Source organism: Canis aureus, chromosome 19, assembly GCF_053574225.1.
Source record: "Canis aureus isolate CA01 chromosome 19, VMU_Caureus_v.1.0, whole genome shotgun sequence".
NCBI lineage: Eukaryota > Metazoa > Chordata > Mammalia > Carnivora > Canidae > Canis > Canis aureus.
Window position 1 is genome coordinate 57,651,240 of NC_135629.1, and position 16,702 is coordinate 57,667,941.

Consider the following 16,702-nt stretch of genomic DNA (forward strand, 5'->3'; position numbering starts at 1 on the left):
CGCAGGGAATTGCGCACTGTGGAAGGCTGCGGTGGCCCGACGGCGACCGAGCTCCTGCGTTAACAGATTAAAAACAGAAAAAAGAAAAAAAAAGAAAAAGAAAAAAGTCTGTGTAACGCTTTGGGATGGACCTGAGGACCCTTACCCTTGATGGATGGGCTGCACAGCCAAGGCATTTCCCGCTCCCGCTAGCGGCACACGACACTGTCTCGGCTGAGACAGATGGGAGCTCCAGACCTCCTCATCACTTGTTTGATTTACAAACAGAACTTTTTAAAAAGATTTATTTATTTATTTGAGGGAGGGAGGGGCAGGGGGAGAGAATATCCAAGCAGACCCCACCGATTGCGGAGCCAGCCTCGGGCTCCATCTCACAACCCTGAGATCACCTGAGCAGAAACCAAGAGTCAGACCTAACCCACTGGGCCACCCAGGCGTCCCTGGATTCATAAGCTATTACAAATAGAGCACGATTACATAGTTTTGTTTTTGTTTTCTTTTTTTTTTTTTTTTGCTTAATATGGATCAGTAATGAATACCAAGTTTTAATAAACCAGTATGAGATTCAGAAGACTGCCTTAGGACTGGGGCCTGGCACAGACCTCCAGCACCCGTCTGCCAGCTGTGTTCGGATGAATATCCTGTAACAACACTCCTTAAGGACATGTCATTTTTTTTTAAGTATTTTATTTATTTAGACACAGAAGGAGAGAGAGGCAGAGACACAGGCAGAGGGAGAAGCAGGCTCCATGCAGGGAGCCCAATGCAGGGCTGGATCCCAGGACTCCAGGATCAGGCCCTGGGCTGAAAGGCGGCGCTAAATCCCTGAGTCACCCGGGCTGCCCTCATTTCTTTATTAAGGTGAGAAATGAGGCTGATCTCTGAATTCTTCACAAAACATTCACTGCAACCAGAGAAAAAAGTAAAACACCTGGTGACCTGAGGGGAAAGAAGTGTGAGTCAAGGTATTTAGGGTGAGATTCACATAAGAGACCTTCTCAGGGGAGGCCAGGGTGGCTCAGAGGTTGAGGGTCTGCCTTCGGCTCAGGGCGTGACCCCGGGGTCCCGGGATTGAGTCCCGCATCACTTTCCCCACATGGAGCCTGCTTCTCCCTCTGCCTGTGTCTCTGCCTCTCTCACTGTGTCTCTCATGAATAAATAAATCTTAAGAAAGATGAAAAAAAAATTAAAGAGAGAGACATTCTCAAACGTACAAGCCGGAACCAGGACAGGAAGGAGCAAGACCCCTTAACTCCTGCAGCCTGCATCCTCCTGCAGCCTCTTCAGATGGAGCCCGTTAGCAAGTTCTAGTACAAAGTACACGTGTGGTTTGCAGCATTTCCACCCCACTTCCACTCCACATCATAAAGCAAAGGATGCAAGGTGAGGCCAGCAGAATAACAGCATCCTAAAGGTGCACACCCCCTAAACAGCGGAATATGTTACTGCATGTGGCAAAAGGGACATTGCAGAGATTAAGGCCCCTGAGATGGGGGTGACACTGGTTTTCCTGTGTGACCCCAGCATCCTCACCAGGCCCTCATAAGACAGAGTTAGAGTGGGGGAGTCCCAGAGATGGGCAGACCCCGCGCTGCTGGCAGTGAGGACAGAGGAGGGGCTGTGGCCCAAGGAATTTGGGTGGCTTCTAGAAGCCAGAAAAGGTAAGGGAACAGATTCTCTCTTAGGCTTTCCAAAAAGAACGTAGCCTTGCCAACACCTTGATTTTAGACTTTTGGCCTCCAGAACTATTATTTAAAAATTGCTTGTTTTGGGCAGCCCGGGTGGCTCAGGGGTTTAGCGCTGCCTTTGGCCCAGGGTGTGATCCTGGAGTCCCAGGATTGAGTCCCACATTGGGCTCCCTGCATGGGGCCTGCTTCTCCCTCTGCCTGTGTCTCTCTGCCTCTCTCTCTCTGTGTGTCTCTGTCTCTCTTGAATAAATAAATAAAATCTTTGAAAAAAATAAATAAATAAAAATTGGTTGTTTTAAGTCACTAAATGTGTGGTAATTTGTTAGAACAGTAACAGGAAGCTCACATAGTGAGTCTGAAGCAGAGGAAAATAGTATTTTCCTCAGGTCACAGCACAAAGAATGCCTCTTCCCAATTTCATTTTTCATGAGACAATTCTGAACTTTCCATGTGCTCCTCCTCCTCATGACTCTGCTCCTGCAACTGTACATCTTGGAGTGATCCAACAGAGAACAACGTCTTCGTGTTTGAAATGTAGCACATCTTAGATAGATGATATTCTGGTGAGAAATTTTACCCACACCGTAAGCATCCATTTGTAAAACGTTAGGAAGGCCTGGTTTTTGCATTCCTCATAAGAGCATGTATTAACAATAACCACAACACAGGGAGAAGAGGAGCTCTTTAAAACTGTTACCCAACATTTCAACCCTACAGAACATGCAGTGAGTAACATTTTGAGCACTCCTGAATCTACTGGTAAGCTATATTAAATCCTATCCATTTACCATACTTTTTAAGATTTCTTGAAATAAAGAAAACATTACAGATAGAGTTGAAATGCCCTGTGTATCGCCTCCAAAATCCAAGATCCCTTCCACCACTTCCCAGAGGAAACCATAATCACAAATTTGCTGTTTATTATTCCCACGCATACATTTGAATCCATAAACTATATGTAACATTATTTTCCCTACTTTCTAATTTTTTATTTATTTGTTTAGAAAGAGTTTGTTTATTTATTCATGAGAGACACACAGAGAGAGAGAGAGAGAGAGAGAGAGAGAGAGAGGCAGAGACACAGGCAGAGGGAGAAGCAGGCTCCAAGCAGGGGCCCGATGTGGGACTTGATCCCAGGATTCCAGGATCACACCCTGGGCCGAAGGCGGCGCTAAACCACTGGGCCACCAGGGTTGCCCATACTTTCTAATTTTTTAGAGTGCATTATACACTATGCACACTCTGCAACTTGACCTCTTTATTCTACAAAAGCTGCTTCATACTGATAAGTTACGGTATGTTTCATTATAATGTTTGATGTAATAAAATGAAAGGCTACAAGAAACTGAAGCAGGAAATACACCTTCCAAATTACCAGAAAAGAAATACACTCCACCAATACAGCCAATAGAGTAGAAGACAGAAAATAAGCTTCCAAAATAAGAAAAGTGACATGAAGTACATTAGAATTAAAGCCAATAACACTTACCACAGCAATAACTGGCATAAATGTGTCTTTTAAAAACAGATTTTCCACTTTGAATCCTAAGACAAAATCCAACTATGTATGTATTGAAAATAATAGACACGAGGAATCTAAAAAGTTGAAATTCAAAGGAGGTGAAAAATTATACCAAAATCAAACAGATTAGTTGTGTTGAAAAAGCAGAAGGGGTGCTATTATTCAAAGCAGACAGAGAGTCACTTCAGAATGATAGAGTTTAATTCACAATGAAGACCTGTCATGAATTATTTACACCAAATAAAAGAAAACAGAAAATGAAAACAATAGAAAATACAGAGAGGAAGTAAGAAGGATAGCAGTAGGAAACTGTAACTTAATCTTTTTGAGCCGATTATCTTTGAATCAACAATCTCAGTACAGTTAAGTTTCTCAAAGTACAACCGAAAGAGAAGGAACATCTATCTGTGAAATCATGTGGTGTGCTTATTAAAAATGCATGTTACTGGGCACCAACTCTCACTTGTTAAATCTGAACCTCCTGACATGAAATTCGAGAGCCAATGATTAATAAGATTGATATAACAGACAAGCCAGATCCCAAAGCATAAAAACAGAAAGTACAGCTTCTCCTCAATAGCTAGAGAACACCTCTAAAACTCCATCATGTTGTACACCACACAGTGAAACTCAACACGGCTCAAAGATTCAAGACAGTAGACGCATCCTCGGACCACAGCATAAAAAAGGCGGAAATTTAATAAAGATGATGGAAATCTACAGAAAGCCCACAGAAAACATCATACTCTATGGTGAAAGACTGAATGCTTTTCCCTATGATCTGGAGCAAAACAATGAGGTCTGTTCTCAACAGTTCTGTCAACATTTGTACTGAAGGACTGAGCCACTGCCATTAGACAAGAAAATGAATTTGTTTTTAAAGAGAGAGAATGGTATTTAAACAACCAGAAGTTAAATACATATATATATTGTCTCTCAAAATACTTTTAAGTCAGAGAAATCAAAACAAAGGTCGTAAAATTTTTTTTTTTAAGTAGGCTCCACACCCAACATGGGGCTTGAACTCATGATCCTGTGATCAGGAGTCACACACTCTACCCATGGGCCAGCCAGACACTCTTGTAAATATTTTTTAATATTTTATTTATTCATTTGAGAGAGAGAGGGGAAGAGGGAGAAGCAGACTCCTCACTGAGCAGGGAGGCTGACACAGGTCTCAATCCCAGGACCCATGATCGTGATCATGACCTGAGCTGAAGGCAGATGCTTAACTGACTGAGCCACCAGGTGCCCCAACAGTTTTTTAAATATGTGAAAACAAAGCTAAACTGAAGCTCTCCTCTGGTTAAATCCTCACCTTGGATGCTCCAATGGCTCACATCTCAAATTAAATACCAGGTTCTCGGAAAGCCTCTGAGGTTGGTCCCTCTTATGTTACCTACCACAGAGCAAAATCTGTAATTACTTAATTAAAGCATTTGGTTAGGTGTTTAATGTCTATCCCTGCCCCTCACTCCATCATGGGTCTGGCTATACAACGAGCAGGGCTCACTGCAAAATGAAAATGTAGTTGGGGGGATCCTTTGTTCAAAATTATTAAGAATATCAAGATATCCATATAGTGGAGCGTTCAACCAATTGCAGAACCTCTCTGAGAAAAACACTCGGGTGACTGCATATGACTCAACCCACGATGACATCCTGCTTCCACACTACTGGGAGAGAGGTTCAGGGAGAGTAGCCATCTCATCTGCCTTATGCATAGCCACCTGGCACAAGAAATAATTGTTGGAGGAAGCAAAGGATCAAGACTGAAGACCAGTGAACTCACAGCACCCCTATGTCAGCTAGTTCTCAGAATGTGACAAAAGCTCTGGACGCTTCCCCAGATAACACACTATTCCCCCCAACACATTCTGCTTCCAACTCAAGACTGTTCACAGAGCCCTTAAAGAAACATCCATCAGCCCTGTAGGGTCTACATGGACCCCGGATGAAGTATCTCTACATTTTTTTTAAGATTTTATTTATTTATTTATTTATTCATTCATTCATGAGAGACACACAGAGACGGGCAGAGACATAGAGGGAGAAGCAGGCTCCTTGGAGGGAGCCCAATGTGGGACTCGATCCCCAGACCTCGGGATCATGCCCTGGACCAAAGGCAGATGCTCAAACATTAAGCCACCCAGGTGTCCCAAGGGATCTCTACTTTAAGAGAAAGGCAACAACACCGATGTGACCGGGTACCACTTAGGTGAAAGGCAATCTGACAGGCAACCATCCTCATCAGCTCCAGAGAGATGGATTTAGAGGAAAGTCAGATGAGTTCCAAGGGAGAATTTAGAAAACACAGCTCCCCTGTGTTTTCCCCTGGCTCTGCCACTTTCTAGTTGTCTGACTTTGGACAAATTACTTTATTGCTGTTTCCCCTTCAGTGATACAGGGATGTGAAGAGCTACTATCTCATGGGGTTGTTCAGATTAAATGAGAAACCATATATAAGTGCTAGAGTGATGCTGGAAATAGAGCAAAGCAACCAATAAAATCTGTTGATGTTGATGGTGATGATGTGCATCAGAGTTCTTGGTGTCCAGTCTGGCAAGTCCACCTCACTGTTCAGAGTTTTCCCAGGCCACCAAAGGCTGCTCCACTTCTCCCTGTCCCAACACCTACTGCACTATACCCTTCCCATCTTGGCATCCACAATCCTCCCCGATCACTCAAAGGAATTTGGTAGACTTTGGGGTCGTCTGATTTCTACTGATTAACAAAATGATTACAGCAATACCAAACAAAATGGCAAAAGGCAGAAAATCACACATAATCAGATAACTCTGACAAATAAACTCTCTTCATCCCTCAACATCTCTGTCCGGCCTTTGTCCACTTATGTACATATTTGGACCCCACTGGATAGAATCACATATACTATTTTGCACTCTTTATTTTCCACTTTGCACCCAAAGCTCTTTCTGTGTTAGCATACATTCTGCATTGCCACAGCAGGGCACAACACAAGTTAGGACCTAGCTAAGTCACCAACAGGGGCAGTATGACTAAGTAAAATACTGAAACAGATGACTGAAACAAAAATACTGAATTGAAACAAAAGGTTGAAACAGAACACCTTTTGTTTCAACAACTAAATTAATGTGACAATTCTTAGCAATATCCCATTCCATGTTAGTGTTCACATTTATTAATCTTTTCCAAAAGGGCAGGCCTTGGGCAGAGCTCAATGGCAATTTCCTCCATTAAAAGGTCCCTTCTCAGATCTGGACTTCAAGAATATGACATACACCTACTTCTTTTCAAATAGTATGGGGGATCCCTGGGTGGCTCAGCAGTTTAGCACCTGCCTTCAGCCCAGGGTGTGATCCTGGAGTCCTGGGATCAAGTCCCACATCGGGCTCCCTGCGTGGAGCCTGCTTCTCCCTCTCCCTGTGTCTCTGCTTCTCTCTGTGTCACTCATGAATAAATAAATAAAATCTTTAAAAATAGATAGTACATCCAAAGGGCAAACTCTAGCCATACTTATGTACTTCAGAGCAGCAAGCAATATCTAAAATCCAATAAGGTGGCTGCTCTGATAGAAAGCTTTCCCACAATCAATTATTTTATAGGTTTTTTGACTAGTGTGAGTTTTCTGATGGGTAATAAGGGATGAGCTCTGGCTGAATGCTTTCCCACATTCATTACAGCTATACGGTTTCTCTCCAGTGTGAGTTCTCTCGTGCCGAACGAGGGAAGACCTCTGGCTGAAGGCTCTTCCGCATTGATTACATTCATAGGGGTTCTCGCCAGTGTGAGTTCGCTCATGTTGGTTAAGTGAGGAGCGATCACTGAAGGCCTTTCCACATTCGTTACATTCATAAGGCTTCTCGCCAGTATGCGTTCTCTTGTGCAAGATCAGGTAAGAACTCTGGCAGAAGGATTTTCCACAGTCTTTGCATTTATAGGGCTTTTCACCTGTGTGAATCCTCTGGTGTTGGGTAAGAGATGATATCCTATTGAAGGCCTTCCCACAATCACCGCACGCATAGGGCTTCTCTCCAGTATGAGTTCTCAAGTGCCGTGTGAGGGTTGAGCTGTGCGTGAAGGCTCTCCCACATTCCTGACATTCATATGGTCTCTCTCCTGTATGTATTCTTTGATGCTCACTCAGGGAATGCCTCCGATTAAACACTTTCCCACACTGGTAACATTCATAGGATTTCCCCACTGTATTAATTGTGTTGTGTGTCGTAAGAGCCGTGCCATGATTAAATGACTCCCCGCCTTCTGCATATGTACAAGTTCCGGTTCTTTTGTGCTGAGTAAGAGGACTATTTTGGCTGACGTCTTTTGCGTATTCATTCCCTTTACAGGGCCTCTGGTCTGTATATCCCATCTGATGATGTTTTAAGAATGGATCAGCTACCAAACTCTCAATGTTAAGATTACAGTCAAGGAAATGCTTTCCTAGAGAATCCCCTTGTGATAAAGCAAGGTCTGAGTTCATACTACAGGGGTCCCCAAACTCATGCCAGGCAATGGCCTCCTTTTGAGCCAATGTGTCTACCTGAGTGAATGCCATTTGCCTCAAAAGCCTGTGGGGGTCTTCATGGCTCTCCTCAAGTTGACCACATCCCCATTCTTCTTTGGGGAGCTTTATGATATTCATACCACTGGGTGGTTCTTCCTCCAAAACCACCTTCGTATAAATTGACTCTTGGCTTTTCAGACTCGTCTCCAAATCTGAAATAAATGGGGGGGGGGGTGCGGAAAGAAGAAACTTCTAACTTAATAATAGTGGGACAAAAGTACTTCCAACATACACAAGGTACGTGTAGACTCATGTTCAAATATCAGCACTCCACACGGGGGGAAACGGAAAGATCCCAAGGACAACAAGCAGTGTAAGAAGTTGGACAGTGATGAAAAATGGGGGGCAATGGAAATGTAGAAGGAATGGCTGCACAAAGGAGGAAGAATGGGAAGGGCAGAGAGAAAGAATCATCAAGGAAGCAGAGAGGGAAGAGACAGAACAAGAAACAGGCATAACAGCTTCAAGAAAGAAATGGGATATCTTTTCTCTGCACCCAAAGTGGTACAAGCTAGTGCATAGGGCAAGGTTGCTGGAGAAGGAACCAAAGGTGTCTGAGAAAGTGCAACCAAACACCTCGACCTTCTCCTTACAGAGTTCGGGCCTCTGTGGAGAGATCTCTGACCTGCAGTCCCCAAGATGCCACCCCCACTCAATGGCTCGTATCTGCCTGGCTCTCACCTGAGCAGGAGGTTTGGGGAGCTCCTTCTCCCCCCGTCCACATGGCTTCTCCTTGCTCCAAGTGGAAAGCTGCCCCTGGCAGCAAAAGCGAACACCCTGCCCATGAAGAAGGACTGGTGGCCTGAGAGGCTGGGGTTGGGGAGAGCGTACCATCCTCAATGCCCATATTGGCACGTTGATTCTTCAAGGCATCTGAAGGGGACAAGAGTACACTGGGGAGGTGGCCTGATGACCAAGCTGGAGATTTTATGCTCCTAATTAAAACCTTGTGGATCTTACATTTCTCCCAGAAAGATCTACAAATGGCCCGCAGACACGTGAAAACATGCTCAACATCATTAGCCACCAGGAAAATGCAAATCAAAACCACAGTGAGACACCACTTCATACCTATTAGGATGGCTATAATTTTTTTAAAAAGCAAAAATAGAAGATAGATATTAGGATACGGAGAAATCAGAATCTGTGCACACAGCTGGTAAAATGGTGCTGTGCAGTTTGGTTGCTCCTCAAAAAGGTAAACAAAGAAGCACCGTCTGGCCTCACAATTCCACTCCTGGGTATGGACCCAAGAGGCCTGAAAGCAGAGACCCAAAGTGCTGTTCGCACACCCTAGTTCACAGCAGCCAAAAAATCAAAACAACCCAGTGTCCATCTACAGATAAGCAGATAAATATTTCCATCCAAATCTTAGTGTTGAAGAAGCCAGTGGACCACGAGCCCCACAAGGGCAGGAGCCATGGCCGCTGTATTCACCCACAAACCCCCACTTCCTACCCTGGCTCTCGACATGGTGTGGATGCACAGTGAGTGTGAACTGACAAGCAGGTGAAGGCGTGGTGTGGGTCTTACCTAGTGTGGCCAGGTTCCGGCAGGTCTCCAGCATCACCTCTCTGTAGAGCCTCCTCTGAGCAGGGTCTAGCATCTCCCACTCCTCCTGGGAGAAGTCCACAGCCACATCCTCAAAGGTTACAAACTCCTAAAATATCACATGGGCTCTGCTCAGGAAAGGCCCACCTCCATGTACATGTACAGGAGGAGGGCTGGGGGTGGAGGGAACAGGACGTCCACACAGAACAGAGGTGGGGCACAGCCCAGAGGTTCGATCCTGCCAGCACCAAGTCCGAAGGGAACATGTGGCTCATTTCTTTTTTTTTTTTTTTTTAAGATTTTATTTATTTATTCATGAGCCACACAGAGAGAAAGGCAGAGACACAGGCAGAGGAAGGAGCAGGCTCCCTGCAGGGGGCCCGATGCAGGACTCAATCCCGGGACCCCGGGGTCACAACCTGAGCCAAAGGCAGACGCTCAACCACTGAGCCACCCAGGTGCCCCCACGTGGCCCACTTCTTACTGAACTGGTAAGTCTATCTTTTGGATCTAGGACCACTACATTCCCACTCGAGACTCTCCTCCTGCTTATTCCACAAAGAGGTCGCTTGCAGCCATGCAAGTCCACGGTCACGGGACCGTGTGTCTACTACCGACTTCCCAGGATGCAGCCTCCCCGTCTCCTCGATGGAAAGAACAAGTTCAACCTCATGGGACTGAGTGAAGGCTGCGTGGCTTCCCTACATCACGGCATCTGCTCTTCACACGGTCAGAGAGCCCAGAAGCCATCCCTGTCATCTGTAGGACCAAGGAGACCCGCACCCCAAACCCGAGGTTGGCAGATGCAGGTTGTCTTTGCGGCCACAAGTTGGGGCTGCACGCTGCACGGCGCAGACGGAGTGAGAAGCGGGATGTGCCGCCCCGCACCTGACTCGCACCTGACTCGCACCTGACTCACTGAAACGTGGCGAAAGCCCAGACGGTTCCCAGAGGGGAAGGGCATGGGGTGGAGGATGGCAACTGGGCGGCGCCTGGGGGGCCAGAGCAGCACCCCTGGTTGGCACCAGCAGCGAGGCCGCGGTCTGTCCTAAGAGCTCGAAGTTACCTGTGGACTGTGAATGATGGCTCGGGCCCCAGGCAAGTGGCCTGCCCGACCCACTGGGTGGTTTGGGCCATTCTGGATGAAGTTGAGGTTTTTAATTTGGTTTATTAAAAACAAAAAAACAAGAAACAAACAACCAACAACAACAACAACAAAACCCCACAGTCCTGGTGATGCTTTGGTGTCTTGTCTCCTCCAGGTGGGAGAAGAAAGGGCTCAAACATTCCCAAAGGGGAGCTTTGGGGAGGGACAGAAATATTAAATGTTTCTCTCTCTCTCTCCTTTTTTTTAAAGATTTTGTTTTTATTATTTATTTAATATAAGCAAGCACAAGCAGGGGGGAGAAGCAGAGGGAGAGGGAGAAGCAGGCTCCCCGCTGAGCAGGGGGCCCGATGATGCGGGATCAATCCTAGGACCCCGAGATCATGACCTGAGCTGAAGGCAGGTGCTTCAGTATTAAACCTTTGTGTTTCTCCCACCCGGAAGAAGAAAGTTAGTACCCAGGGCGGCCACAAAATTTTAGATAAAGTGGAGGCACCTAGGTGGCTCAGTCGGTCAAGTGTCCAGCTCCAGATCTGGGCTCAGCCCGAGGATCTCGGGGTTGTGGGATCAGGCCCCACGGTGGGCTCTGCACGCAGCGTGAAGTCTGCTGGAGACCGTCTCCCTCTCCCTCTGTTTCTCCCCTGCTCACACACCCTCTCTCTCTCTCCTTAAAATACATAAATAAAATCTTTTTTAAAATTTGTAGATAAAGTGGGAAAAAAACCAGGCTTTTTTCCAGGCTAGCAGCAGCTGCCGCAACACCCCCTACATACACCCATTCCCGCTGCCTTCCTCTCAGGCAGCCCTAGGGTAACCCTGCAACTGCCGACTCACTGCAAGGCTCTGGGCAGATCTGCAACTAAGTAAAAAGGAAAACAATTGTAATGGCTTTGAACTTCGTGGCTATTATCTCTAGAAGCACAATTAAAAATTGTCGTGAAATATCACTTCCTGTTAAATATAATAATCTATTTATCGATTATAATATATAAATCGATTACTGGCACTCCATAAGGGATCATCTCAGTCGGGGAAGGCTGGGAGGAAGTCTCAGTGGGACACATGTTCTTTGCTTTTTGCTGCCTGGTGGGCAGGTTAAAACGTAAACTCCCTAAACACTAAAAACAGAACAAGTCTCCATGACTCGTGATTTTTGTGACTTCCACATTTCGGAGACCAGTGTGGAGAGAGGCAGTCCCCACATGGAGAAATGCTGTTGGGATTTAAAGATGTGGGCCTGGGATCCCTGGGTGGTGCAGCGGTTTAGCGCCTGCCTTTGGCCCAGGGCACGATCCTGGAGACCCGGGATCAAGTCCCACGTCGGGCTCCTGGTGCATGGAGCCTGCTTCTCCCTCTGCCTGTGTCTGCCTCTCTCTCTCTCTCTCTCTCTCTGTGACTATCATAAATAAATAAAAATTTAAAAAAATAAAAAAATAAAGATGTGGGCCTGAGCTGCTGGGGGTGGGGTGATCCTGTGTGGCCTGGAGAGACGATGACCGCCCCATCAACCACCTAGGTCTGAGCGGCTCCACTTACAGGCCCGCCAGGGCGCACCAGACAGGCAGGGCCACTGCCGGGCCCTGTGGCACCTCAGCTTTGCTGCTGCCGAGGGACAAGCCACTGGCTCGTTTGGGGCCGGACCTCCCAGTGGCCCCTGACAGTGGCCCCTGGCTGTGTCGGCCCCAGGACGCACCCTGCTGGCCTGAAAGTACATGTGCCTGCAATGACCAGGACTTCTCTGCAGGGGCCAGAGCAGATCGAGGACCCCGCCATGGGGCCCTGACCAGGACCATCTGGGTCACTCACAAATGTCCACAGGATAGGGCTCGTTCTCCCAGGGACCACCTGAACCCGAGCTGTTGTCAGCTCTGGATTTGTGATGCAGACACTGACCACATTCCCAAACCTGTGGCTGCGGCCCAAGCCAAGTGTGAGTGAGGGGACCAGGCCCCTCCCTGGCCACTGCTCCTCACAGATCTGCTGTCCCAGCCAATGCTGGCCTCTGCTCCCCACCTCTCTCCTGATGCTCGTGCCCCGTAAGGCAGCTTCACATCAAATGTGGCTGTCTCCAGGCTTGAAAAGGCTGACCCAGCCCCAGGAAGGAAGGGACCCCGACACCTGCCCCCACGCGGACAGACCCCGAGGACACTGGGCTCAGGGGACCCAGACCCAGAAGGACGCCTCCTGCAGGACCCCACTCCCAGGAGGTCCCCAGAGGAGGCCCGTCCACAGAGAGAGAGAGGAGGAGGTGGGAGCCAGGGGTGGGGCGGGGGCGGGGGTCAGTGCTTCCTGGGGATGGCATCTCCATGTGGGGAGGTGGAAGGTTCTGGAGACGGTGGGGGGAGGTGCAAGTCGGGGTGAGTGTGCTCCATGCCCTGAGCTGTGCACTTAGGGTTAAGGTGGTGAATTTTAGGTTGTGTGTAGTTTACCACAATTTAAAGGATGATTTCCAGGTCACAAGGATGGTGCTTTCCTGCGCAGCTCCTCCCGCCATGGGGGACGCAGGGTGTTCAGGCCACACAGCAGGGCTCCCAGCCCAGGAAGGAAGCACAGCTCTCTGGCAGGGAAGGTGTGCTGAACACAGTGCATGCCTCTCCTCACACTTGCAAGAAGCAGGGGTGCTTAGACCCTGATGCTCAAGGGCAACACTCCCTCGTTTCCCACAGAGCCAAGGAACACAGTTGTGGCAGGAGTGTTTCCTCTGAACACACCGGACATCTTCAGGGAGAGAGGAGGTCCCCACTCACCTGGGGCCAGGGGGGCAGGTACCCAGCAGCCATCCTCTTCTCTTGGGAAAGCAGGTTCCAGGGCAGGCAGGGCTGCGGGAAGAGAAGGGGCCATGAGGCCCAGGCCCAGGGCTGTCCCCAGTCCCCAGATCCTGACCCGGAGACCTCTGCAACCATCCAGGGGTCCCCCCAACACGGAGTGAGGTCAGTAGGAGCCAGGACAGAGGCCACAGGCCTTAACAGCTCCTTAACCCACATAGGGACAGAGACTGAAGGTCTGAGAAGGTAAGGGGGGGCACCAGCTCACATTCTAAATTTATTTTATTTTATTTATTTCAGAGAGAGAGCAAGGGTGCAGCATGAGTGGGGTGAGGGGTGGAGAGGGAAGCAGACTCCCCTCACTGAGCAGGGAACCCAACCGGGGCTCGACCCCAGGACCCCGGGACAGGACCTGAGCCGAAGGAGCCCCCAGGTGGCCCAGGAAGCTGACATCCTAAGGTTCCGGGTGGACATGAATTTTGCGGGGGCCCCATTCAGCCCAGTAGAACCACCCGGACTCGAACTCTGGAGGGCTCAGTTCAGACACCCCCAGGCGCCCCCAGCCCTGGCACGTCTCAGATTCACGTCTGCCTTCCCACAGCCCGGCCGGCTCCCTGGAGGCCCCCTCGCTCCCCCTGGAAGCTTCCAGCAGATGCCCCCGCTGTGCGGCAGGAAGGAGCCAGGTGGGCCTGTGTGCTCTGCACGCGGCCGCGGGGCTCCCGCCCTCCAGGGAAAGAGCTGATTCTGGCCCTTCCCCGGGGCCCCCAGGACCCGCTCCCCAACAAACGTTAGCTAGGCCACTGGGCTGTGACCTCAGGGTTCTGAGTTCAGTTCCGCATCCCCCATTTTTAGCAAGAGCCCCTGCCCGGTGTCTGATGGCCCCGATACCCGGCTGGTTTCCCCATCCGCCGGCCGGGCAGCCTGCCTGCTGCTCCATCCCACTGGGTCCAGTTAGCCGGAGTCCCCTCTGCCGTGTCCCCTCGGCAAGTGTCACCCGCTGACCCCCTCCTGCTCACTGGCTACAGCCCCCTAGTCCAGGCTGCATCAGGGATGGGGCCCAGCTCCCCCCGGGCCCCTCCTGCCACAGGCCCCGGACAGACTCTGCTGGGGGCGCCCTAATGACCGTCGGGCTCTGGCCCTCCGTAGGGACGTCCTGAGGCAGTCCTGCCCCGTCCCCACCACACGTGAGCCACCGTGGCACGCACATGAAGCCCCTTGCAAGCAGCAGACTCTCACGCACAATCCTGAGGAATGAGTGGGGGCCGTTCACGGGACACTTGTGATGGGCTTCACGGGGATTCCTGGATGAAAATGTCAAATTATTGCCACCACCCCCATCAACAGGAAACCACCACGGGGACAGCCCAGTAACCGCTCCCGCAGCTGAGACCCGCCGATGCGCACCCCGCTACTGGGGAGACCCCGAGGGGAGGCGGGACACTGGTGAAGCCTCAAAGCCTTGCTTCCAAAATATTCCTTAATTACCATGGTGCCTTAAGGCATCCGTGGGTCCTTCCAGGCTCCTCCTCCAGGAGGTGGTGCTTCCCTCCCCCAACCCTGCTTTCCACGCGGGTCGACTTAGTGACCTGCTTCCAGCAAACAGGGCAGATAAAGGGAGAGGGGTTAACTTCACTGCTGGAGAAGCCTGGGAGAGCCCAGCAGGCCACGTGATCAAGGTCAGGGTCACTGGTGACATGGAGTGGACATCAGATATCCCCTGATGGGACATGACCCCTCTGGGGTGCCTTCCCCCAAAACCATAACCCCGGTGCAATCGTGAGAAAACATCAACCCAGGGGACCTTCTTCTACAAACACCTGGCCAGGGCTCCCCAGAAGCGTCCAGGTCAGAAAAGATGAGGAAAGCGTGAGAAAGGATCACAGGCTGGAGGAGCCCAAGAAGACAAGGCGAGGTGAAAAGATGTCATGTGGGACCTGGATGGGGTTCCCGGGGCAGAAGGAAGATGTTGGTGGGAAATCTGGTGAAATCTGAAAAAAAAGTTTGCAGCCTAGTTAATAGAACAGAACCAGCATTAATGTCTTGCTTGGTTGGCTTTTGTTTTTAATTGCGTGTGGCAGGCACCCTTCCCATGAGATTTATCGTAACATGTTTTATGGGTACAACACACTATTACTGGCTCATCTTGCTGAACCAGGCCCTGATGCAGCCCCCGCACCCCCACCTCCACCCCGGGGCCGCCGCTCCGGTTGCATCTTGACCGTGATCTATGCTCCACAAGGAGGTGTGGACGACCCTAGGGGAAGCGTTCCTGGTAAGGGGTAAGGCAGTGTTAACCCTGAGGTACCGCGGGCCGGGGTGGTCCGAAAAAATATCCTTTTAATGCATGAAGCACAGACGCATATCCGGCACAGAGAGGACACGCGCACGCCTCGTGTTACTGCGCTTCACACAGAATGTGCTGACCCTGAAGGTCGGTGACGGCCCTGCGGGGCCACTTTTCCCTTGGCCTTTGCTCACTTCATGTCTCTGTGTCACATGGTGGTGAATCTCACGAACTCATGACTGTAGTTGTTACGGAGATCTGTGATCAGTGATTCTGACCGGTGATGGCTCAGATGGTTAGCATTTACTAGCAATAAGGTATTCTTACGTTAAGGTAGGTACATTGTTTTCTTAGACATCACGCTATTGCACACCCACTGGACTCCGGTACGGCGTAAACACAACTTGTATACGCCCTGGGAAACCAAACAATTCAAGTGATTCGTGTTATTGTGGGTGGTCCGGAACCGAACCTGCAACATTTCCAACATAAGTCTACAGGCAAGTATCTGTTGGTACCGGCTACACTGGTCCCCTCTGAATCCATACCTTCACGTCCCAACCCTGACCTCAGAAGGTGACTGTATTTCAAGACAGGGTCTTTAAAGAGGTAATTAAGTTAAAATGAGGTCATTAGGAAAGGATCCTGATCCCAAAAAAACAGTATCTTTATAAGAGAGGATTGGGGGTGCCTGAGTGGCTCAGATGGTTGAGCATCTGCCTTTAGCTCAGATCACCATCCTGGGGTCCTGCGATGCAGCCCCACTCAGGCTTCTGGCTCAGCGGAGAAGTCTGCTTCTCCCTCTCCCTACTACTCTTGCTTTTAAAAAAAAAGGGGGGGGAATCCCTGGGTGGCTCAGTGGTTTGGCGCCTGCCTTTGGCCCAGGGCGCGATCCTGCGGTCCCAGGATCGAGTCCTGCGTCGGGCTCCCGGCCATGAAGCCTGCTTCTCCCTCCTCCTGTGTCTCTGCCTCTCGCTCTCTTTCTCTCTCTCTATGTCTATCATAAATAAATAAATAAATCTTTAAAAAATAAATAAAAAAATAAAAATAAAAGGCCAGAAGAGGACTGGAGCACAGGAAGACCATACCATGTGAGGGCACGGGGAGAAGACGGCCGTCTAACACCAAGGACAGAGGCTCTGCAATGTCGGCCCTGCCAACACCTCAATCCCAGGCCTCCCGGTACTGGGACAGAACAGAGGCCTGTGGTGTGAGCGGCCCAGCGTGCGGGGCTTCGT

The 16,702-nt window shown here is 49.5% G+C and overlaps 1 protein-coding gene across 9 annotated transcripts; it reads right to left on the minus strand.

Annotated features, from left to right (window-relative positions):
- Nucleotides 1-303: 303 nt before the first annotated feature.
- ZNF554 (zinc finger protein 554) lies at nt 304-16,702 on the minus strand. Of its 9 annotated transcripts, none has more exons than XM_077860583.1 (8): nt 16,553-16,702; nt 14,998-15,168; nt 14,386-14,481; nt 13,163-13,234; nt 10,912-11,082; nt 9,293-9,419; nt 8,441-8,632; nt 3,892-7,911 (listed from the first exon to the last, which is right to left on the minus strand). In XM_077860583.1, exons 6-8 carry the CDS (start codon nt 9,363-9,365, stop codon nt 6,737-6,739), a joined length of 1,440 nt encoding a protein of 479 aa, XP_077716709.1. In that variant the 5' UTR covers nt 9,366-9,419; nt 10,912-11,082; nt 13,163-13,234; nt 14,386-14,481; nt 14,998-15,168; nt 16,553-16,702; the 3' UTR covers nt 3,892-6,736. The 9 variants fall into 9 exon arrangements, with proteins under 9 accessions (XP_077716710.1, XP_077716711.1, XP_077716709.1 ...); XM_077860581.1 differs by lacking the exon at nt 10,912-11,082 and adding an exon at nt 14,666-14,766; XM_077860579.1 differs by lacking the exon at nt 10,912-11,082 and adding an exon at nt 15,792-15,879 and having other exon boundaries at nt 16,553-16,701.

Bases quoted from the DNA above. Each gene is read 5' to 3' on its own strand.
- ZNF554 (XM_077860577.1), bottom strand. The intron at 8,633-9,292 runs GTAAGACCCACA...TGTCCCCTTCAG, and splicing joins CCGGAACCTGGCCACACTAG to ATGCCTTGAAGAATCAACGT. The intron at 7,912-8,440 runs GTGAGAGCCAGG...CATTTATTTCAG, and splicing joins TCCCCAAACCTCCTGCTCAG to ATTTGGAGACGAGTCTGAAA.